The 23,918-nt window shown below is 44.2% G+C and overlaps 1 protein-coding gene across 1 annotated transcript; it reads left to right on the forward strand.

Annotated features, from left to right (window-relative positions):
- The first annotated feature begins 660 nt into the window (after positions 1 to 660).
- gpd2 (glycerol-3-phosphate dehydrogenase 2 (mitochondrial)) lies at positions 661 to 23,458 on the forward strand. Its single transcript, XM_030782256.1, has 17 exons — positions 661 to 716; positions 2,295 to 2,399; positions 6,540 to 6,711; positions 7,401 to 7,525; positions 8,020 to 8,117; positions 9,163 to 9,326; positions 11,900 to 12,064; positions 12,411 to 12,555; positions 13,667 to 13,860; positions 16,824 to 16,958; positions 17,414 to 17,589; positions 18,864 to 18,995; positions 19,347 to 19,505; positions 20,784 to 20,896; positions 21,365 to 21,443; positions 21,810 to 21,908; positions 23,333 to 23,458. Exons 2-17 carry the CDS (start codon positions 2,301 to 2,303, stop codon positions 23,456 to 23,458), a joined length of 2,181 nt encoding a protein of 726 aa, XP_030638116.1. The 5' UTR covers positions 661 to 716; positions 2,295 to 2,300.
- The last annotated feature ends 460 nt before the right edge of the window (positions 23,459 to 23,918 follow it).

Genomic DNA, 23,918 nt, shown 5'->3' on the forward strand with positions numbered 1-23,918 from the left:
AAATCCATGACGCCAAGTGTGGCACTAGGTTCAAACTTTTGGACTGTAAGTTATATCGTCACCACTTAATAGAAGCAAGTGTCTGCTGAACAATTAGCCTACTTTTAAACACACGACCGGCCTTCATTATGGAAACCCTTTGGTGTTAGTTGTCGCCGCAGTTCTTTTGATGCGTAGAGGATATGGTCTGACTTTGGAACTGATCAGCCAAAGCTGATCTGACGAAACTGGTCAGAGCGAACCGACTAAGAGAATACTTTGATCGAGGGGTTTTGTCTTTAACAATGTTTGACTTGATATAGATATCGAGACCATAATGAAATGCTTATAACTAGTTATATCATGATAGAAAACCAAGTTATATGAAGAATGTGCAACTATTTGTTACATTTTCACTTTCGCTTGTCTGACAATATTGCGCGTACAGGGTTCGTCCACTATTTCGAGATTGCTCTTGTAAAGCCTATTGATAATTGTAATTGTGAAAGCGTTGCGCAAGTCCCACTGTGCTAAGACATAACAGGAGAAGAGAACGCCTACTTCGATGTGATTGGCTAAGACGATGAGTCGCACAATGGGATTCGTACGCCCGTCTGTCTATCTATTACTTCCTCACTTACTTCCTGGTTTCTAGGCAAGAAGAATTATATCAACACCATCATAACTGCCAGTGTTCAGGACCATCATCGCCTATAGCATCAACCTCACGAAAATCTGTAAGTGATAGCTTTCTGTCACCATGTCGATACGGGGTCTATGTAGTTAGAGCAGTCTTTATCAGTTTGGAGTTTAGTGTGGAGATAATGACAAGTCTACTGGAAGCAAGCCAGTTAGATAACATAGCCTAATCGTTTAGCCCATCCTAAGATCTACAACTAGCTACTGTGTCAATGTGTTTTAGAAAATCATATGTCAGTGTTTTAATACCACAGCTATGGCCTTTTAGTCGGACGTTATGGTTTTACTTGTTGACATAGTGCCAGAATTCCTTTTTGCGGTTGAGGAGCCGTTGTGGAGCGGGGTTAAATGAGGTAGCTTACCGCTATAAACAGCAATAATAGCCTTCGAATTGTCTCTCGGAAATCAGACTGTGTTAGCATTTCCCGAATAAGCTACAAGTGACTGTACCGGGAGAGTATGCAATGACAGAGGAGAGAATCGAGTTGGTCACTGTTTCCTGTTCACAGCGACATCCGTGGAGTTGTTGGCTACTTAGAAGTAGAAGTGCCTCTTAGCGAACGCTTGTTTTACACGCAAAGAGGTATCGCACAGGGAGCTTGAGATCTTGACATAATTCTGGAGATGCCAGTCTTGTTAACTTTACACGTTTCTTCCACGAGGTACCTTGTAGCGTTTTTGACCCTGCTCTGTCATGTGCACATGGTTTGAATCAAACGGTACACGCAGAAGAGGCGTGATTTCCCTTCAGTGTGTAAGAATGACTCATTTGTGTCTTCAGAGTAATACTATCTGAGTATTACCCTGGAATCATTGACTACGGACCCATTCATTTGGGGTGTGGAGGGAGAATGCATCTCGACCTTGACCAGCGTGATTCACGCGGTCATTGTGACCCACAGCGCTGTCAATCAATGAGCGATCATAAATTGCTCTGTGGCACAGTAGCACAGAATCCAGCTGTGGTATCGCCTCCCTAACGGTATTTGTTTAGCACTTGTGTTAAATATTGTAACTCGGTTAATTACTCTGCTTTTTTCCCTTTTTGAATAAGAAGGTATGGGAGTTTTAAATTATTTTGACTTGACTAGTTTTTACTCTCTTGACTAGTTGATTTTACGAGAAAAACCGTTGCATTTTATCGCCAGATGAATGTTTTATTTGTAGTCTGCTGTCTAATTAGTAAGTAATTTTGATTTGTACTGAATTAGTAAGTAATAGATTGTAACTTGTAATAGAGCTGAAATCTGCTTGACCTGTATCCCATCTTATAAATGCATATACATGATCTTCTAGAGGCTTATCTCTGACAACCCGAATGTCTTTCAGGGAAATGAGATTTGCTTTTTGAAATGACAGTCTTTTTCTTTTAAAGTTTGGTGCCTGAATGATATTTTAACACATGTGCTAATAAACTGTTATTAACACATCTGCTTACACTGAACTCAACAGCGTTCTCATTGTATTGTCAGAGCAGGAGGTGGTAGAATACATGTGAGGTAGCTAGTGTGGATGAGCGTGTCTGTTATGGAACTGTATCCTAAAAATAAAAGATTTAGATGGTCAGTAGTCACAGGATTAATCTCTTATTAATCTCTCTTGTTGTTCTGTTTCAGTAACCAATGGCGTTCCGGAGGGCAGTAAAGGGGACCCTCATTGGGGGTGGGGCCATAGCTGCGGCCTATGGCGTTTCACAAGTCTTTGAATACCGGAAACACCAGGTGAGCCTTTTCAGAGCTAAGAGGCCTTTAGTTTTGTGGACAGCTCAAAGAAAAACAAACGGCAAGGTTACAACAAATTTCCAAACATTTTTTCAGGGTAATTTTTAGTGGGAGGTAATTTTATACAAAGTGTGTAGCGAGCAGATCTGTTGAAATGGGCCGGTCTAGATTGCACAGGAGACTCAGGAACATCACAGAACCTCATCCCATCCGCCACAAGCTACAGTTGGACGGTGTCATTCAGCCAGAGCCACCCTTGGGAAGCTTGGGTCCCGCCCCTGTAACCCCGGCAACCCCAATAGTAAAGGCTGCAGGTGAAGCGGTCAGCACATGGCCAGTGCATGATCGAGGGATGAAACCAATAAGGTTGCGTCTTAGGGACAGTGTAAACCTTCCCTGGCCTGGCAGGGGCTAGGTCAGCACAAGGAGCTACAGGGTGAGAGAGAGAGAGAGAGAGAGAGAGAGAGAGGATACAGTCCTGTTTGATTTTGCACCTGACGAAGGGCAGTCTTCATACAAACACGATGTTTTTGCAACACACTCAGTGGTGTAAGATGACACAATAAGACATTAGTATCTTTTAGGTAAAGAGTTTGACTCAAACACTGTACCACTTCAAAACTCACGGGACTAAAGCCAACCTCAAAACAAATTGCGCTTTGAGGCTAATATAATTATTCAAATGCTGACTGCGTTTAGCGACGTTTTTGACTGCTTATCAAAGCAAATGAGATAGCATGCTTAAAAACGCGGGGCCTGTAGAGATGTACACCTGCAAGCGAATGCTTCTTCTCGTCGCTAAATGTCCCCACCTACTTGTGCAAGCATGAGCACGCGTGAGGAATGTTATGTTTTCTCTTTCTCCGCTTACGCAAGCCTCGCGTCTTAATCAGGTTGTTTTCCTACACAGAATCCGTCGGCTTCTTCTTCTTCTCCTCTGTGGTTGTTTTATAGACATTTTATGTGACACCCTCAAGAGCTGCTTAGCTCTTTAGAGTTTCATGGCAAAATGACAAACTGTAAATTAAAAAAAAAAAAAAAAAAAAGTGTAGCTGAGAGATTACTTCAGTGGTTCGTTTTCTAGACTTCTTAACGTTGGAAAGCTTCACGCGTGTTAAAAAAAAACGTATGAAACATGAAACACGTTTACTGTGTAGAAGTAAAGCATTTAGGTGCTGTAATACACGCCAATGTGACACAGTTTGATGTAATATCTGTAGACTGGTTTATAAAGACGTCATAACCTCTCAGCATAGAGAGTAATATAAAACAAGCAGTAACACATTTTACCGCTTTAATGCCTTTCGTCCATACTGATCTCCCTCTCAGGTTGCTGCTTGTTCAAAAGCCTCTTCTGGAGGTGTATTCTTTTTCTACGTACTAGATTAGTGTGACACGAACATCCAAACTAATTGCTACTGGTTAAATAGAGAAAGAAAGAGAGAGGGAAGAAAAAACCCACACGTTTTGAGAATGCCCCAAGGACCGTGGTTAATCTGGTCCTTCGAGGGTTTTTCGTAGCCCCCCCCCCCCCGGCAGTTTGGTCGTCTGAAACGTGCTGTTTGGACATGTCAATGGCAGCGACATCCTGGAGCTTTTTGCCGTGTTTGATAAAGAGGGATAATTCCCGAGAAGTAAACCTGGCATCACTTTAAGAGGTTTCACTTACAAACAAAATCTCTCTCTCTCTCTCTCTCTCTCTCTCTCTCTCTCTCTCTCAATCCGTGATCCTTAGGGAGCTGAATCTTGCTTCAGATTTTTTATTTGTGTTTAAACAAGCGAAGGCCCAGCGGGGTACAGCGAAGGGGAACGGGTCTCATCTTGTTTGGATGTTATACCAAATAAGTTAAGGTCAAGTAGATTAAGATAATCAACAAGGCTTTCTGAGACAAACAAGAGAAGACACTAAGAAAAAAAAAAAAGCAAAGGAAAAAAAACACACAGACACACACACACACACACACACACACAGAAACACACACACAAACACACACACCTTAAAGAGCAATGGGAGTCCTGATTTTGTTCTCATCATGTATTCAAATCCATCAGAACCCATTTTGTCCATTATCCTAAATCTCCAGCATTTCAATTGGGATGAAACTCCAGGGAGTGCGAGAGTAATGCCCTCTCAAAGATGTGGTTACCAAGGAGATGCATCACTCCATCATTAATTTAGCAAAAAAATAAATTTTTCCCCTCTTTCTCTCTCTCTCTCTCTCTCTCTCTCTCTCTCTCTCTCTCTCTCTCACTATCTCTCTCTCTGTCTTTCTCTCCCTCTCCCTCTGTAAAGAATACATAAAGATATTTGGATGCAGGAAGAATGGCTTTACATTTTATCCTGAGTGCAGTGAAAACATGTGGGAGGAGCCTCTTTCTTTTCTTTTCTTTTTTTTTTTGTGTTTGGCTTATTTACAGTTGCAATCCTGCGAAACCGTAGTGTATTCCTACGTGTTTCCACAAACAAAAAACAGATAAAACTTAAGAAGAGCTCTCCCTTGGTTCTCCTTAAAAGACATTTGACTGCTTGAACCTGTGACCCATGAACTTCTGAAGTCACTGTCAGTTGAGACTGTCAGCTGTTTAAATGTGCTAAAATCTGATGATGACAGATATTGGCTACTTTATACAGTATGCCTTTGAACCGCTAAAATCTCATGTTCTGCATTGTAATATATTTCTCTAACAACCCTTTTTTTTTTTTCCTCATGTTTTGTTGTTTGTTTATTTATCTGTGTCTTCCGCATCATCTCAACCAAGCCTAAATGGGTAAGCGAAAGTTAAGAGGAGAGACCTGCTCTCCAAAAAAAAAATAAATAAATAAAATAGATAAATAAATAAATAAAACTGAATAAATACATAAAAATAATGGGCAATCATGCATGTGGCAGAAGCTAATCTTTTGGATTGTAATGTTAATTGTGTGACTTTGTGTGTTTGTGTGTGTGTGTGGGTGTGCACGTGTGTGTATGTGTGTGTGTGTGTTCGTTATGGCAAGGACACTGTCTCACTCTGAAGTTGAAGTATCACTGTGCGCTAGGCGATTTCCCATTTGCATGAAATTCAACACTGCCGTTGACATACTTACCGTGATTGCAGGGCAGACTCAGGGTCTTAATCGTCTGCGGATGTTTTCAATATGTCCGCCCTTGGAAATAGACACTAATTATCAAATCGTGTGTTTTTTTTTTTTTCTTTTCTTTTCTTTTCCTTTTTTTTTTTTTTTTTTAAACATGCTGTTACTGTCTAAATTGCAAACGTCTAGGTTCGTCGCCCCCTTGCATTTGCAAGTCAAATTGGACCCAACAGGCTTTGGGGGCAGATTGATCTAATCATTTAGTCAGATTGCTAAATACAAAAAAAAATGAATAAAACGTTTCATTACGGCTAAAACCCTTGACACGTTGGCTCCCTTAGACTCAGACTCCGTTTGAATTTGGGTTTTTTTTTTTTTTAAGTTTCTTTTGTCTCCACACACAGGGCGTCATGAGAGTTACGTTACCCATCTTTTCATTTTCCCCCATTCATGCGTTATTGAAAAGATGTCACAGTCACGCCACTGCTTCAGTGTGTGAAGGACATCAGTCAAAATCAAGTATCCTGATATGATTCAGTTACGAAAGTACACGTTAAAGCTTAAATGTCACACTGAAAATGATTGGACCTGATTTCAGTAACGCTTGTGATGTTACAGTGGTCTGTAACATTACATTCTAGTATGTGTTTATTAATATAGTTATCAAATAGTTTTTAAATGAAGATAGGGCAGAGATGTGGTGAATGGTGTAAATAACAGTGACCATGCCAATTATTTCTCTCTCTTCTCTCTCTAACTCTCACTTACTCTCTTTTATCTGATGTATCCCAGGACATCCTTTTGTAGACAACTTAACACTTAATGTACGATTGCTAACCTGATTTCATGATCTGTTAACCTTGAGACGTTTTCTCGATGTGGTAAATGCATGCTTTCTGGTTTCACTAATTCCGTCGTTGAAAATACATGTACGTGACGTACTTCGTGTGTAACACGTGTCTTCTGTGGTTGCGGTGAAGAGTGAGAGAGGGAGTCATTTTTGGGCTTTGTTCTGGATTGTTCCGGATCGTTTAAGTTTTTTTGTCTGAATCTGCGGGGACCAGGCGCGGCTGGCGTACGTGGAGGCGGAGGGGCAGATGAACGCGCCGTTTATGGACGCTCTCCCGTCCCGTCGGGAACAGCTATCAACTCTTCGCGACACAGAGGAGTTCGACGTTCTCGTGGTGGGGGGAGGGGCCACGGGCTCAGGATGTGCCTTAGACGCAGTTACGCGGAGTGAGTTTAAACTTTTTTTTTTTTTTTAATTATTCAAGGAGATCACAGGTTTAATAAGGGCATCAATCCAGTTCTCCATTGAGTCATGTATATAAAATGTTTTGAGTGTGCCTGGGTTTGGTTTGATTTTTTTTTTTTTTTTAGACCGTACAAGTCTGGGGGGGGGCAGGAAATGTTTTTTTTTTTACATTTTGAATAAGAACTAAAAGAAAAAAAATCTTTTCTGATCCTCAGATGTGCATATACATAGAAACCAACCTCACATTCCAAAATCCTATCTCGCGTCAGTCGATACATTGTATGTCTTAAACATGCACCTTTTGTGCCTGTTTTTTTATTTTAATCCCTCCTTCCCAACCCTAAGAAGGTTATACCCAATTTTTAGATAATATTTACAATTTTTTATTGCCAAAGAACGGATCAATTCACCCATAATTCACTGCGGGAGGCAATAAGTGGACAGGTTTGCCTGAACGTAATATGCATTCCCTGATATTTCTTCTCTCATGCATATTACAGGACAGAGGAGAAAATCCGCATGAAAATAAGACCCCAAGCAGTCTAAATATTTGGGGGCCGTGAGGACTGGAAATGCCATGGTGGGCCCTAATCTGTCTCTTTGCACCCCCCCTCCCCCTCCCCCCACCCCCTCACCCCTCCTTCCGTCTCTCTCTTCTCCTCTCTGTCAGATCTGAAGACCGCCTTGGTGGAGAGGAGCGATTTTTCATCCGGCACCAGCAGCAGAAGCACCAAGCTCATCCACGGAGGAGTCCGCTATCTGCAGAAAGCCATCATGAATTTAGATTATGAGCAGGTGAATCTCTTTTTTTTTTTTCGTTTAAACTCCACCACCCCCCCCCCCCCCCCAACCCCCCTTTTTTTTTTTCACTCGCTATCATCAGCACAGACTCTCTCTCTCTCGAACCATTTTATGTTTCGGTCATTTCTTTCGCTTGTTTAAACACAAATGAAAAATCTAAAGGAGGATTCAGCTCCCTAAGGATCATGGATCGAGAGAGAGAGAGAGAGATAGTCCAGCTTTGTTCATATTTTCAGTACATTGTCAGTTTCTGCGCTGCTTGATATGGAGAGCAATGTGAACGTGATTCTAGGATCTCGTCGGCCTCACAGATCAAACCGACGCTTTCAAAATGGTTTAAAACCAGAAGGCCTGTATGGAAGTTTAAAAAAGAACAGATTTTGGTTATGCTGCAGAGGCCCTGATAGTTATACACAGCCTCCATCGGCTGTTCTATGAGTCCAGAGTGTTAGCCTTGTGTTTGATATATCTCTGTTCCCTGTCTCTAGTACATGATGGTGAAAGAGGCCCTCCACGAGCGCTCCAACCTGCTTGATATCGCCCCTCACCTGTCTGCCCCACTACCCATCATGCTTCCTGTTTACAAGTAAGGATTTGGGTGGAAATTTACTCAGTGAGGAACAGTTTACTCAATGAGTAGCAGTTTATTCAGCGAGTAGCAGCTCGCTCATTGCGTAGCAATTTAGTCAAGAACTCAAAATGAGGTTAAAAAAAATGGGGGGAAAATTGGGATTGGTTTGGATAGTGAGGAGTCCAGTTAATGCTATTGTTTACAATCCTCGGTTGTTCTAGTCTGACGGATACCAAGATATATACATATTAAAAAAAAAAAAAAAAAAAGGGATGGAGATGAATAGAGTTTGACAAAAAAAAAGACGTGAGGGGGAAAAAAAAGGGAAAGGGAATTTGACCAAGAGAGAAATAAGTAAAGATGTAGGTAGAGACAGAATCCACGAGTTTCATAAGAACGGGTAAAATAAAATGATGTGAACGGACGTCGAGGTGAGGTACGGCGATAGTTTCGCCGAGCTGGCATTCAGGCAGTCGACCGCGGCGAATGTACGCCGACGCTTAAAACGAGGCGGCCAACAGCGGAAGCGCGCTCACCGCTCGCCCGTCGCAGCCCCCGTCTCCGAGCCCAGGCCTGCAGAGCGAAATGCGAGGGTCTTGGCGGAGTCGACCCCGCCTTAATATTATCAACATTAATTATTCCTGGCATTTGTGCATGACTCTGATATTTAAGGTAGTGTGAAAGGCAGTCTGATATTTAAAACAGGGGTCTAGTACAAAAACGAACTTTCAACACTCATCACGGCTCTGTCAGCTTCAGCTTCAGCGTGGCTGTGGATTTGATTATGCCGGGGTATTACCTGGTAACTTCGACAAAAAAAAAGAAAGATTTTACATGATATTTGCTCTGTAAACAGTCCAAACCATTTAATAACTATACTAACTTTTCTGTTTAAGTGGGACAGTATGAACTAGGTCCAGATAAAACTGGAGGAAATTTTCTCTCTTTTGCTGTTAAGTGCTCTACGGGGTATTTTCCGTGCTTCATCGCAAACGGACGGTTGTGTAACACATGAATGGTACTTGAACTCTAATGATTATTTTTCTCTCTTTATAAATAGATGGTGGCAGCTTCCGTATTACTGGGCTGGGATTAAGATGTATGATCTGGTGGCGGGATCACAGTGTCTGAAAAGCAGCTATGTCCTCAGCAAAACCAAAGCCCTGGAGTTATTCCCCATGCTCAAGAAAGACAAACTGGTCGGCGCCATCGTCTACTACGATGGTGAGGAGTCCAGTAACTCAATCCTCTGTTATTCTATTACGTTATGTACCAGCAGAATACATTTGAATGAGAGGTAGTGACTGAAGGACCCGAGGAGTACGTGACCACTGCTTCCCAACAGTAGTTTTATAAAATACTCTACTAAGTAAACTCGTTCTAATTGAGAACTGCCATTGTTTCATGCTCGGGGGGGGGGGGGGGGGGGGGGGTGTTGGGCTTAACGCTTCTTAGAAAAGACCTACTTAAACGTCATCTCACAGTTGACTACACGCACTCAACTTGCACAGAACGCGTCGGCCGTTCAAGCCAAACGGGTACCAGTTCCCGCGTCCTCCTTGAACATCGCCTGCGCCTCCGGCCAGCGGCGGGGGAAAAAGCCGCCATATGGTACTGGTTAGGTCGAGTGTGTCCCCCTTTACTCAAGGTCTCCTCTGAGGCCCCTTAAGGAAAAAAAAAAAAGCCCTTCCGATTTTGTCTTGGCGGGGCGAGTTGTCAAATTGCGTTTGGCGCGCGCGGATACATGATTCCTTTGCGCGACTAGCATACTTTCGGAGGGAATTTTGGCGGCTATCTGAGCAGCTATCTGTCAGCTCTGCTCGCGCGGGCAGAAACGAGTAAGTGAGAGAGACGTTTTTACGCCCTTACTCATTATCCTATTGTGTTTTATTCACAGTGACTGTCGCGCCGAGACCTTTTTTTTTTTTTACGTAACATTTAATCCGCGGGAGGTCTAAACGAGAGACGTCGCTATCTGTGCGTGTGTGTGTGTGTGTGTGTGTGTGTGTGAAACCGCGTAACAGGGGAACCATAATGACGGTTTAGAGATGCGGTTTATGCGTCCCGTCTCCCGTCCGCTTTTGCCCCCTCTCCAACCCCCCCCCCCCCACCCCTCCTCCTCCTTTGTCCCTCCCCCCTCTGCTCTTTCCCTCGGGTTGTCAGCCGGCTTTTCTCTCCAATTATTCAATCTGGAACAATCACGCCCGTGACATTTCCGAATCTGACCTTCTCCGCTGGAGATCGCAGTCTGACTGCCGCTGTTTGCCTCGTGCGCGCTCTGCCAAAGACATCACGCTCATGTGCACATTCGTCTCCAGACGTGTATATATATCTCTCGCCCCTGCCTCGCGTTTCGTTTATCAAACATCGATACATTTGTAAAAATGTGATTTAGAAAAAAAAAAAAAACGCAATAAAACATCCGCGCTCAAATTTGCATCTTTTTTTTTTTTCTTTTATACAAATGATGTAATAGTGTTTTATTTATTTATTTATTTATTTATTTATTATTATTAATAATGTCTCGTGCGTCTGCCCCATCTCGTGTGACATATTAGCGGGGGGAATGAACCCTGGAGGGGTCGGTTATGATCCTTGTTCTCCCACTGTACCTGCTGTAATTTAATTGGCCGCGTCGGACGAGTCGAGAGTCTCCGCGCGCGCTAGCCAGAGGACAGGGTCGCGTGTCCTCGCTGTTCCGTTCCGGGCCCCTCTGCCGTTTGCCTTGATGTGAGCAATGCCGCTCTCGGGCTTTTGGGCCCCGAAGGAAGGATTGTCATTCTAAATTTTGTGATCTGCCAATTTTTTTTTTCACCGTCTCCTGCCTTTTCTTTCTCTCTCTTTCTTTCTTTCTTTCTTTCTTCCTTCCTTTCTTCCTTATTTCCAGACCAACAGCGCTACTGCAGACAGGCTTTAGTGATGAAATCGAGGTTCATAGGATCCTTCGCTGTAGACACTCCTTCTCCATTCACTCTGTGAACGTGCCCTTTAAGTCTCTTCTATCTTTTCTCATGTTATTTTCCATCTGGTAGAACTGCCCCTAAGCATTCTGTAGCATTAGACATGGGTCTCTGCTCTACCTAGTCCTCTGGCCCTCACTCTCTCAACACTCACGTCCTCCTCTCCTCCAATGGCATTGCTCCAATTCTACCAGCCTACCCAGAATCCAAACCCTGTGCGTTTGTGAACGCGACATACAGTCAACCAGACAGGAGGCTTTTATGAGCCTCAGAACTGCAGTAGAAGTTATCCCTCTTATTTACTCCCTAAAGCTGTATGTTCATTAAATGGATGAGTTGTTCACACGAGATTAATACATTCTGAGAAAGAGTCAGATGCTCTAACCGAAAGATATTTGTTTGTTTGTTTATTTGGTATCACTTCACTAATATTACGTCTATATAATGTTCTCATAGCCTCTTAGCTCTGTGTGTGTGTGTGTGTGTGTGTGTGTGTGTGTGTGGATATGAGGGTCTGTGTGTGTGTGTGTGTGTGTGTGTGTGTGTATGTGGATATGAGGGTCTGTGTGTGTGTGTGTGTGTGTGTGTGTGTGTATGTGTGTGTGTGTGTATGTGGATATGAGGGTCTGTGTGTGTGTGTGGGTGTGGGCACGGAGGTGGTGTGACTCTGATTCTGCATACTGAGCTGTCATGTTCAGTAAGTGTCATATGATGTGCACATTTGATGGGATTGGACATAGCAGCGTGTATACGGCAGTTCTGTGTGTGTGTGTGTGCGTGTGTAAGTCAGGCAGCGACTTGTCTCTTAACGCCCCATGCCCTGGTGCCCTCCTGCAGGTCAGCACAATGATGCCCGCATGAACCTGGCCATCGCCCTCACCGCTGCCCGTTACGGAGCTGCTGTCGCTAACTACACCGAGGTGGTCCACCTCCTGAAGAAACCAGACCCCCAGACTGGCCAAGAGAAAATCTGTGGAGCTCGGTGCAGAGACGTCCTCACGGGTACCCCGAAAACACACACACACACACACACACACATACACACACCCACACACACACACACACACACAAACTTAAATGTTCCCTTCACGATATTTAATTTTTTCTTTAAATCAGGCTATATCTTACTTTGTGTTTCAAAAACTTTTTTTTTTATCTGGGTTATCTCTTTCTTTCTCTCTACTCATCTTCCTTTGTTCCATTTCAGGTTCTTTCTTCAACTCACTACTCATTACGACTAACTTCAGTAGTGTGGGGGACACGTGATGTTACTGCGCACTGTAAACGCAGTCAGAAATATCTCCAAATGCTGTAATAATGACCCTGTGTTATCTTTCATCTTTCGCAGGACAAGAGTTTGACGTTCGTGCCAAATGTGTCATCAACGCCACGGGGCCTTTCACTGACTCCCTTCGCAAAATGGACCAGCAGAAGACGGCAAACATCTGTCAGCCCAGCGCGGGCGTCCACATCGTCATCCCCGGATACTACAGGTCAGAGTTAACCCCCCCCCCCCCCCCCCCCCCCCCCGACCCTCCACTCTTTATCCCCAGAGGTGCACCAGAATGGTGATGATGCCACAGACCTGCACTGAACTGCTACCTTAAATAGTTTCGCTCTTGCCGTCCAGGAATGCGCACAGATCAGAGAACTCCACTGAGACCTAATTGCCGCTGGCCGCGGGTGTGGACAGTTGAAACTTAGACGTCCGATGATGTCATCTGTCGGCGGATGGCCGTGTCGCGCTCCCTCTTTCGGGGGACTGGGAGTAACAGGAGTGAAAGAGAGACCGGCATCACTTGCGTTTAGAAAGAAAATAAGTAAATGAACCTTAATACCGGGTTATTTCGATCAACAGCAAGGTTAAGGAGAGATGTTGCGTATGTAGTTATTGTTAAAAAAACACAAAAACCAAAAGTTCAGTTGTTTTTATTCCCCTCCCCTTTGTGTTGTCATGGCGTTAGTCATATTTAATATGCATGTTACAGGGCAGAAAAAGCTAATGTTTTGGTAGTTTGGGCATTGTTGAGTGTTTGCTGGTGTGTGTGTGTGTGTGTGTGTGTGTGTGTGTGTGTGCGTGCGTGCACGTGTGTAGCGTAGCACAGTGTGTGTGGTGTGTACAGTGTTCAGTAAAGCGTGTTAGTGTGTTACGTGGGTGTGTATGTGAGTTTTAATAGGAGTATTACAATGGAGAGAGGCAATTCCAGAGAGCAGAGCAGCAGATAAATAGGATAAAAATAAATGTATTTTGGTGAATTAAGTCGACCTGTAATAGTCTGTAATAGCTAGGAGAGAGGTTGAGATTGGGAGTTTTTGTAAAACAAGTGGTAAGGAAAGGAACTCAGCAGCTGTCACCATGAACAGAACATCCCTGCAGGTTTTTCACCGTGGAACCATGGAACCCGTCTCTCGCTTTCAATCTAATATTCATCTTGAATTTTTCAGCAAGAATTTCTTGCAACGCATCGCTTTGATTTACAATAAATTATTATTTATAGCCTCAGCAGTACTTAAAAATGCTGTATCATATTCATAAAAAAAACCCAAATTATTTTGATTTATTTTATAACATTAATTACGTTTGCGCTCCTCTTCCCGTTCCAGTCCTGACAACATGGGGCTCTTGGACCCAGCCACCAGCGACGGGCGTGTCATCTTTTTCTTGCCCTGGGAGAAGATGACCATCGCCGGGACGACGGACACGCCCACCAATGTTACCGCCCACCCCATCCCCATGGAGGAAGACATCAACTTCATCCTGAGCGAAGTTCGCAATTACCTCAGCCCGGACGTGGAAGGTAGGCCCCCGAGCTACGCGCTTCCCTGACAGGAAAAAAAAACGGTTGACGGTCACGTCAGCGTTCCCTGGCGTGTTTCGTTACTGGCCACCGCACGTCGGTGTGTGGTTTAAGAGCCCAGTTATGCGTTTTCCCGAAGGTATCTAAACCGCCCAAATAAAAATTTGGTTTTTTTTGTTGTCGTGATGTGGATTAGAAATATGGATTGCTGTAATGGATTGTTCACAAATGTCTCTCTTGTGTTCCGTCTGGAGGAGTAAGGCACACACGAGGAGTCGTGTTGACTACTCCTTAATGAGGGAGAATATGGTTGTGAGGTGGAGGAGAAGAAGGCAGGGAGAGGTCCGGCCTCCTGTTTTATTAGTTATATTGACTTTGTTTTGTTTTTTTTATTTTCATGGGCATATTTTGGTACTGCTCTTTCGAAATGATTCATACCCTCTGTTTGTCCTGCGTAGTCATAAACATTGACTTTTAGTTTTATCTCTCCTGGTGGGGATTACTCCCTTATGATGTTACATTACAGAGACAGAGAGAGAGAGAGAACGTGTGTGCGTGTGTGGTGTGCATGTACTCACGTGTGTGTGTGTGTGTGTGTGTGTGTGTGTCTGTCAAGGCACCTCCTTTCTTCTATAGAGCATGTTTTCTGAGTTTGTACTCCAGTGAATTTGGGGAGGGGTTGTAGCCAGACTGGCAGGCTTGTAAGGGGGGGGGGGGGGGGGTGGGGGCACGACATCAGAGGCTTCATTAAACAGGTGACTGCTTCACAATCTACATCTGAGAGAGAACGGCCCTATTGATTTTGGGAGACGGGTGCTCTCTGATTGTTTGTTGTGCCCGAGACGCGAGTCTGATTGTTTGATTTGCTTCATATCACTTCTAATACTCTGTCTCTCCCTCCCCCTCTCTCTCTCCCTCGCTCCCCCTCTCCCTCTCTCTCTCTCTCTCTCTCTCTCTGTCTCTCTGCGTTTACATGGCAAACAGTAGCAGCTGGGTGTCTGCTGGTTTGTCCCTCATCTTTTGCTCTGGGAAGCGGTCTGATAATTCCACCCTCGTGTGCTTTTTTTTTTCTTCTTTTTTACCTGACCCTTCAGTGTAGAGACATAAGCTTATTGTTTGTTTGTTTATTTGTTTGGTGTCACTTCATAAGCATTATTATCTATATGACCCTCTCATGGGGCTCATATGGAATATGAGATATGCATTAGTTATCTTAATAGTATTAGTTAATTATTTATAATCTTGGCTATATATTAGTTATTTTTTTTATCATATTAGTTAATAATAATAATAAAATAATAAAATAAAATATTAGGGAAGTAAACAGAAGATGTTCTGTCATTTGCTGTGAATTTTCGTTCATTGTCTCGTTTGGCCTGACTGAAATCAAATCGGCCCTGGTAACACTGAGCGCCGTGTGTTATTTTTCCGGCTGTCTCACACGCTGATGTCGGCGGGCGGTCGCTCCGGTTTTCCGATGGTCTTTTCACTGCCGCCGAGTCGCGCTGTGATGTCTAGCGTATGCCTGGGTGTCAAGGGGCGTGTCTTTTTTGCGAGAGCGGAGGGGGCGGCCGGGCGACCCCTCCGGGTCCGGCGTGCGAGGGACAGACATGCGAAGGAGTGTGAGATGGAGAGAGCATGCACGGAGACCTTGCCTCTGGACGTGGCGAAGCTCAGCAGAGAGATGACACTGGACACTGAGTGTGGGGGGTTTTTTGTCGAAGGACAGAAGGGGTTTGACCCTGGGGGGGGGGGGGGGGGGGGGGTTCTGTCTCACTGACTGTGTCGAAATGGACAGTCGCAGTAGTTTTGGCCCCTCAGAGGAAACGCGAGTGTGTGTGTGTGTGAGAGAGAGAGAGAGAGAGGAGGGAGGGAGGGAGGATAGAGAAGAGAGAAACAGTAGAGTAACAGAAATTCCTCCTTCTTCTTTCATCTACATCCGTTCTGCCTCAGATCACCTCAGATCACAGATCACCATAACTCTGCTTACTCAGAGACTTCATCTTGTCACATTTCACTCAATGTTCTAAGTATATTTTGATATAAACTCAAGTACCGTCATATGACTACACATGTCCCAAAAAGTTTTCTAACCCCCCCCCCCCAAGTACAACACCACAACACCCCCCACACAGCCATCCTCATCCACGGACCTTCCATGTTTTGCTTCAAAAGAAGTGTGTGGTGCTTTATTCCACTGTGTATTTAAGCTGTTTGAATATGGACTCACAGTATCTGCTTTGTTCTGTTCTCATACTGGAGGTCATTTAGACTTTGTGTGTGTGTGTGTGTGTGTGTGTGTGAGTGCCTGTTTTTATTGCCTGATCGAGCTTTGTGTTTTCAGTGCTGCCAGCCTCTGTCATAAATGTTTCAGAGATGCCCTTTGATAATGAGTCTAGTGTTCCATTTTTTTATTTCATTCAGAAATATCAACCTGCATATTACAGTGGCAGGTATGTATTAAATCGATACACAACTCTATGTTAATAATTAATGCAGGGGATGTCACCACAATAGGGAAATGGACTCCTGTTTCACGTCTCGCGTTGCGTTTGCCGTGTGTGTGGTGGTTTTTGTGGGAAACTGAAAGTTTGTGGGGAAACTGTGGAGAACTTTTTTTTTGTTTTTTTAACATTTCTTTTTTTGATAGTTCGTGAATGTGATTTGTGGGCATATATAGTTTGCTGTCAGAGAATGAGAGGTGTCAGTGGATAGAATTGTTCCTCCAAATGTTCTTCCAAAAGTTAAAAAAAACAAAACAAAAAAAAACCTCAACAATTCTGTGACTTTTGCATAGTCATAAAAAGTCTCTTTAAAAGACAGGTTCATATATATTCTGTGGCCTTGGGACATTTGAATAATCTGAAGAACTGTATCAGCCCTTTAAACTTGCCCTTTTGAACACGGATTTCCGATGAGTTTTTTTGTGTGACCGCGTGTCGTTTTCCGTGTTTGATTCTCAGTGCGAAGAGGAGACGTCCTGGCAGCCTGGAGTGGCATTCGTCCTCTGGTAACTGACCCAAACTCCAAAGACACGCAGTCCATCTGCCGTAACCACATCGTCAACGTCAGCGACAGCGGACTGGTCACCATCGCAGGTCTGCTCTATTTCACTTCGTTTCTGTGGGTTTTTTTTTTTTTTTTTAGTTTCAGCCCATAGTAGGATTTCACTCATGTACCATCGCCACGGTTACCAGATGACACACACCGAATGACTCATTTTTCCTAAAAAAAAAAAAACCCACTCGTTTAGATCGGTGTTGCCGTCTTGTGCTTACACCAGAATCCGTCAGGGATGTGTAATCTTTTCCTTTGGGGAAAGTGAAACTTACTTGTGTCTTCTCCAAAGTGCGGTGAACTTGTTCAGTACACGGTGACATAAATTATTTTTATTTTTTCGAGCGACGCGTTTCTTGTTTTTGAACTCGAGAGTAATGTGGTTTCTCATAAAGGCCACGTCTGATTGAAACAGAATAGAGTGCATTGCCTTGGTGAGTGATGTAGTCCGGTTGTCTCTGTGTGTGACTTGGCCTGTGAACGCTGTCGTTTGAAGGGGGAAAATGGACCACGTACCGCTCCATGGCTGAGGAGACTCTCGACGCCGCGGTCAAAGCCCACAACCTGAAGGCCGGGCCCAGCAGAACCGTCGGGCTGATGTTAGAGGGCGGCAAAGACTGGACGCCCACCCTGTATATCCGACTGGTCCAAGACTACGGGCTGGAGAACGAGGTGAGCGTTGAGAAATTACAGAATAAAAGTCATCGGAACCACTTGAGACGGACGGTTGCCAGATATTCTCCACTTTTAACCCTGTCAACAGGAGGGGTGTAACAGTGCCCAGGAGTCAGGGTTCAGAACGTACTGCAGTTCAGGGGTCACAGTTTTGTGTAAATGCATAAATTGTTGGGATAAGATTTTCTATTAACATTACACATGTAACTTGCTTTATCTCCTTAAATACACGACAAAAACATAGGCCTACCTGTGCTTTTAAGACATAGGATTTTAAGAACAGCACAATCTGTACCGCACGAGATTTTCTGTGTGAAAATCCCATCAAAAGCGATGTGTCATTTTATACTCTGCGTTAAATATTGCTCAGTGGGAAAACATCAGAGCCACAATGCATATTCAACCGCAGGTACAGTTTAGTACAATTCATGCGAATTGCCCTACACAACCCTGATTTAACGATATGAGTTTAACAGCCTTTGTTCTTAAACAGGAACTGGTTCCGTTTGAAGTTCAGATAAACTGAACTGGCCGTGGTGTAATGCTTTATTCTCCATTATGAGGGGGGCCAGTTTACAGACTCAAACTGTCAGACCTCTATTGAACCAGTTAACTGGCCCTGGATAACAGGTGTCCCCTGTGATTTTGTGTGTGTGTGTGTGTGTGTGTGTGTGTGTGAGAGAGAGAGAAAGAGAGAGAATGGCAGCCCCTTCGTTAGAGATATGAGAGCTGAGTGGAACCCATACCCTAGCACGCTGCTGTTTGCCAGCATATTTAAAAAGGTCAGCATGCAGATAGTTTTGACAGCGCTTGACCTTTGGTGAGAGATGTAACGAAACAGTGGGAATGGAAGGAGCCCGGCGCTGTTTGTTTTTGTCCAAGCTCTTAATGAACCCAAAGACTCACCGCATCCTTTCTCTCTTTCCTCCTATATACCCCGACTGTGGAGAGAGAGAGAGAGAGACAGAGAGAGAGAGAGTGAGAAAGATTTAAAAAAAAAAAAAAAAAGTTGCTGGATCGCTTCCCGGATCAGAAATCGTCTAAAACTCAAGATCTCGGTTTCCATCGATCCATCATAACATTTCCGTTTCGGTCGCGAAGATTTGCTGAACCAGACGCTTCTCTGCCACCTCTGTAAAATGGGAGGACGGGTGACGGCGGACGTCAACACCTGTCCTTTGACTAAACGAGTGACCGTCACCGCCGGCGGTCTGGGAGTCGGGCGGGCCAAGAGCCAGCATGAAAAATAACGTCTTTCTCGACTCCGGCAGGTGGCTCAACATCTGGCGGCGACGTACGGAGGGAGGGCGTTCGAGGTGGCAAAAATGGCCCAGGTGACCGGGAAGAGGTGGCCCATCGTGGGGAAACGGCTCGTGTCCGAATTCCCCTACATCGAGAGCGAGGTGAGTACTCCGCGCCTTTGCAAGCAGCGCCAGCTGGAAAGATAGAACGATATTTTACCATGACGAGAGTTTTTAATCGCAATGTTTAGAGTTTTCATTACATCTTCGTAAAGATCCAACAGTGTTCAAAGAAACTGGATCACAAAAGCGTAACGTGGAGAACATGACATTTAACCGATGCTTTTGTCCAAAGAACCTCCGAAAGAGGCTAAACAAAACTGAAAATACTGAAAACGTCAGAAGGAACACTAAAAATGTCGTATGCAGGCATGTGCGATTCTAGCAGCCTTCCTTTAACAGATGTCACGCTGTTAAAGCATCGCCATCTGATTGGCTGGTTTCCCCCCGCAGGTGGCTTATGCAATTAAGGAGTACGCCTGCACCGCTATCGATGTGATCGCGCGACGCACAAGGCTCGGCTTCCTGAACGTGCAGGCCGCTGACGAAGCACTGCCGCGCATTGTGGAGATCATGGGGAAACAGCTGGACTGGTCCGAAGACAAGAAAAAGGTACGTTCTTTCATTCGCTTTCAAAATAATGACCCAGCAAGAAAAAAAAACCCCACAGAGCTCTAAAAATACCGCCAGGCTACTCCGCCAGTGGGACTCAATTTTGGACGTACTAGAGATGTAGTCTCTTGAATGTTTATAGGGTTCAAACCCCCCCCCCCCCCATAACCACACACACACACACACACACACGCACTTTAAACATTTTGTAGGCTTTTACTATTTTGAGTGTTCATTAGAAACATCCACAAAATTACACACTCTCTCTGTAATTGCTGATAATTAACACTTGATTTGTCAACTGTTTTGTTTAACTCCCTTTATAAAAGTCAAGGTAAAATTCAAATCGAAGCGTTCTGGCACTTGGGCCATCTCCTCCTGGATCGTTCCAGCACAGAACCTCCTCATTAAGTCTATCACCCCCCCCCCCCCCCCCAGAGAGAGCGCTCCTTCTGTCCTCGTATGACTGCACCCCACTAGGGCATTTTTGAAGTCAGCCTGTAAGCTTTTAATCACCCAACGGGCTATTGTGAATAGTGTTTTTAAAATAGACCTTATGTCTGGTGGTCACAAGCTCAAAATAAACAACAATTATTGATTGAGCTCGGCTGTATTGTACCCATGCATAGGTGTTTGTATGAGTAAGTGTGTGTGTGTGTGTGTGTGTGTGTGTGTGAGTGAGAGAGAGACGGTGTTAACGTAATCGTGTGTTAGCTGTCCGTTTCCTGACAGATAAACAGAAAAGAGTCTATAAATAGCCGCCCTGAGTGGCTTCGATAGCCGTCGGTTCCCAAGAGCTGAACAGATCTCTTAGATCACCGCACAATGCACAACCACACCCTTCCCAAGTTTACCCCCCCCCTCCCCTCCCCCCACCTCCTCTCACCCCCTCCGTCTCTCTCCCCCACCTCAGGTGTTCCCACAGTGAGACCCAACACAGCGTAAACCGTGAATAGAGTTGGAACACTGCACATGTTAGCGCTTTCTTTCATGTTGTATGGCACTGGTTCTGTTGCATCTCACTGCAGTCAGCGTTTAAGTTCTCAGAAGTACATCTGTTTAACTAATATTTAAAACAAAAAAAAGTTTTACTTAATTTACGTCGAATTCAAGTGAAATGAAATAACTTCATGTTTGTATATTTCATCGATGGTTCATTTATTTGGGTTTGTTTCCTTTTTGTTCATTATTCTGAGGATGTTTTATAGGATGCTCTGTTTGTTCTCCTTGGTCTGTTGTTTTTGGGAGGTTACTGATCAGGAATGTGTGTCTGTGCAGGAGGAGCTGGAGGAGGCGAAGAGATTCTTGCATCAGGAGATGGGCTACAGGGCTCGTTCTGAACAGCTGACAAAGATGTCTGAGATCTCTCTCACTCAGCAGGAGATCAACAGGTAGACAGTTTTCTCAACTGTGTGTCGTACCAACCTTGAATGTATGAGTAGGTGTTTGCGTGTGTGTGTGTGTGTGTGCGCGCGTGTGTGTTTGCGATCTTATACGAATATACAATAAATGTATGTTTGCGTGTCTGTTTGCGTGTGGTCATTTGTGTTTTATATGGTCATGTGTTTGTAGATTCTACTCTCATAGCCATCGTAGCATCTCATACTCCCCTGTCTGTTAGCAGTGTTTCTGCCTGCATCTGACTGTAGTTCTCTCTGTTACCTGGTCAGACGTATGTCTGCAATTATCTCTGGTCAGTCACTGAACTCAGCTGTAGCGATTATGCGTGGGTTGTATTTAACCTCACTTGGAGGTCGTTTTAGTCGAAAGCATCTGCTAAATGAATAAATGTTAATGTAAATATACATGTAAATGTAACTCTCACTCTATGTTTTAAATGCTATGTGACTGATCTACAGATACAAGAAGCGGTTTTACAAATTTGACAAAGAGAGCAAAGGTTTCATCACCACGGTAGACGTGCAGCGGGTCCTGGAGGTGAGTTTGGCTGTCACCTTGCTGAGTCACATGACCTCTGAGTCACATGACGTCTGACTTAACGTTTACCAACACCAGGGGGGCTCGGCCATAACCTCAGGGAGACAGGGAACCTTCGGGCTTTACAATGATGTGTAATATAATTACATTCCATTTGGTATATCTGAGTATTTACACACTCCCAGCTAAAATTAAATGGTCTCGATTAATCTCATCAGCTTCTGCCGAAATTCTGAGGAGGTCTTGTGCAAAAGCAAGGGTGATAACCGAATTAGATTTGAGATTAGATGTCGTTTCTTTTTTCCCTGTGGTTTTACACTGATCTTCTTTCCCCCCTCCTCACCACCCCGCCCCGCCCCAAAACAGAGACTCAGCATTCAGATCGACGAAAACGCCCTCCACGAGATTCTCAACGAGGTGGACCTCAACAAAAACGGGCAGGTGGAACTCGACGAGTTCTTGCTGGTACGTGAAATTTTTTCTTTCTTTTCTTTTTTTTTCTTTTTTTTTTCTCACAAAAAGAAAGGAAGACTCGAATACCAGCTCTTAAACGCAAGTGTTCTCAAAATATATATATATATATATATATAAAAAAAACACCAACTACGGGAGCTATATATGGAATCGTAGATTTACCTGCTTCCCGTGTATCAGGGTTTTTTTTTTTTTCTTTTCTTTTTTTTTTTTTTTCTTCCTCCACCCATATAGACATTATTTGAATCCAAAGTGGCAAGCCTGTTGGAGAGAAGCTTCGGATGACGGTAGGCCGTAGGTGCGAAAGCTTTACCTATAGTGTCGAGCCGTTTCCGCAGGACTTGTCGCGTCCTCCCTCTCGGCTTCGGGTCCCTGACAGAACGAGAGCAATTAGAAGCTCTCAGGTATCTCCTTACACGAGTCCAGATAATGAGTATGAAGTCAATGCCGCTCTTCAACAGCTCTCCTATGGTAAATTAGCAATGGCTCATGCTGTGGACTTGGAATAGGATGGAGTAGGTTTTTTTCCTTTTTTTTTTTTTTTTTTTGTCTTTCCTTTCCCACCGCTTAATGAAGCATGTATTATGTTATTGGTGTAATTGATAGGGGTTGGGGGACAGGTGTTAAAATGATCACCTCTTGGCCAGTTTAATTTGATTTTAATGAGAGAGGCCGGTCATCCAAGCACACGTTAGGTTATGTTGTGAAGTTCGTATGGCTTTTTTTTCACCCAGGCGCGGCGAGAGAACTGGGGGGAAGGGGGGTTATTGTGTAACGTATGTGTGTTTTTGAACGTTCACTCCTATAAAATCCAAAAACGCCCGTTAGAGTGTAAACACACAGCTTGGTCACCCGCCCTACACACACACGCCAGTAACGTACGTACACTAAACACCCCAGTGTTTGAGGACACAAGACTTCAGAGGAAATCCCAGCCTTGGGCAGTGTTTCCAATAGGTCTCCTAAGATACTTCAACAAGTTTATGTATTTGCTCATTGTTTAAACCAACACCTCTGAACATACCATTCAAGGTTTGTATCATTAGTTGCTGGTCATTAATTGAGCAAACGTGAGCCGTATGTCAGACAACAGGCATCTCAATCACAGAACTTAATGACGCTGGAGAGGTTCAGAAGGTCAGTCGTTACCGGTGCTATCGTTTCACAATATTTTTAGTTCTCTTTAAGCCCCAGATCCTCTGATCTGCACAGACAAAAAAGAGCTAAAAACATGCCACCATTAAAGCACAGAACAATTTTTATGAAAAAAGTGCCTTTAATTGTTACTGTAGATCGCCCATATTGTTCCAGAAACTGCTGTCTTGTGGGTGTTAACCGCTTTTCCACGTTCTTCTCCTCTCTGCTCCTTCTCGCTCTCTCTCCTCTACGGTGTGCTCCTCCTGGTCCGTTTTCAGCTCATGAGCGCCGTTCAGAAGGGTCAGGTGTCAGACAGCCGTCTGGCCATCCTCATGAAGGCCGCCGAGGAGGGACTGGACCAGAGGGGACCGGTCTCGGTGGACCGCAGCGGCGGAGGCGTCTGAGATGCCGCCGCCGCCGCCCAACGACTCAACACTTCAACCCCGCAACCTGTACCCGTAACCTGGGGGTCTGTCAGGTCCGTTTCCGCAAACACTGATCGGGGAGTTGGTTGGCATCACGAGCACACAATCGCCGGGTTTCGGACCAGTCGTTTGCCTACTACTTCTACTCACTTGAAAAATTCCTCTTTTTTTCTCTCCTATCTCTGCAACATTTCTTTTACTGTGCATTTCTCTTGATTATATGTTTATTTAAAGGAAAGAGATCGATTCTATATAATATATTCGCGCAATTATTTACAGAAGAAAATATTCTCTCTATATATTTATGCATCTATTCCATGGCTTTTTCGTTTTGATTGTCGTGAGTGTTGGTTATACCTTCAGTGCCATGATCTGGTTCTTCTTCGGCCAGTACCGTTTTTTCTTTTTTTTGTTTTCGGACGACATTCGTATTTTCCTC

This window comes from Chanos chanos, chromosome 8 (assembly GCF_902362185.1).
Source record: "Chanos chanos chromosome 8, fChaCha1.1, whole genome shotgun sequence".
Classification (NCBI taxonomy): domain Eukaryota; kingdom Metazoa; phylum Chordata; class Actinopteri; order Gonorynchiformes; family Chanidae; genus Chanos; species Chanos chanos.

What these genes read in the sequence shown, in the direction of transcription:
- gpd2 (XM_030782256.1), top strand. Translation starts at nt 2,301, where the DNA reads ATGGCGTTCCGGAGGGCAGTAAAGGGGACCCTCATTGGGGGTGGGGCC. An exon ending in ATCATGCTTCCTGTTTACAA is followed by an intron (nt 8,118 to 9,162) that starts GTAAGGATTTGG and finishes CTTTATAAATAG; the next exon opens with ATGGTGGCAGCTTCCGTATT. An exon ending in GGTCCGAAGACAAGAAAAAG is followed by an intron (nt 19,506 to 20,783) that starts GTACGTTCTTTC and finishes GTGTCTGTGCAG; the next exon opens with GAGGAGCTGGAGGAGGCGAA.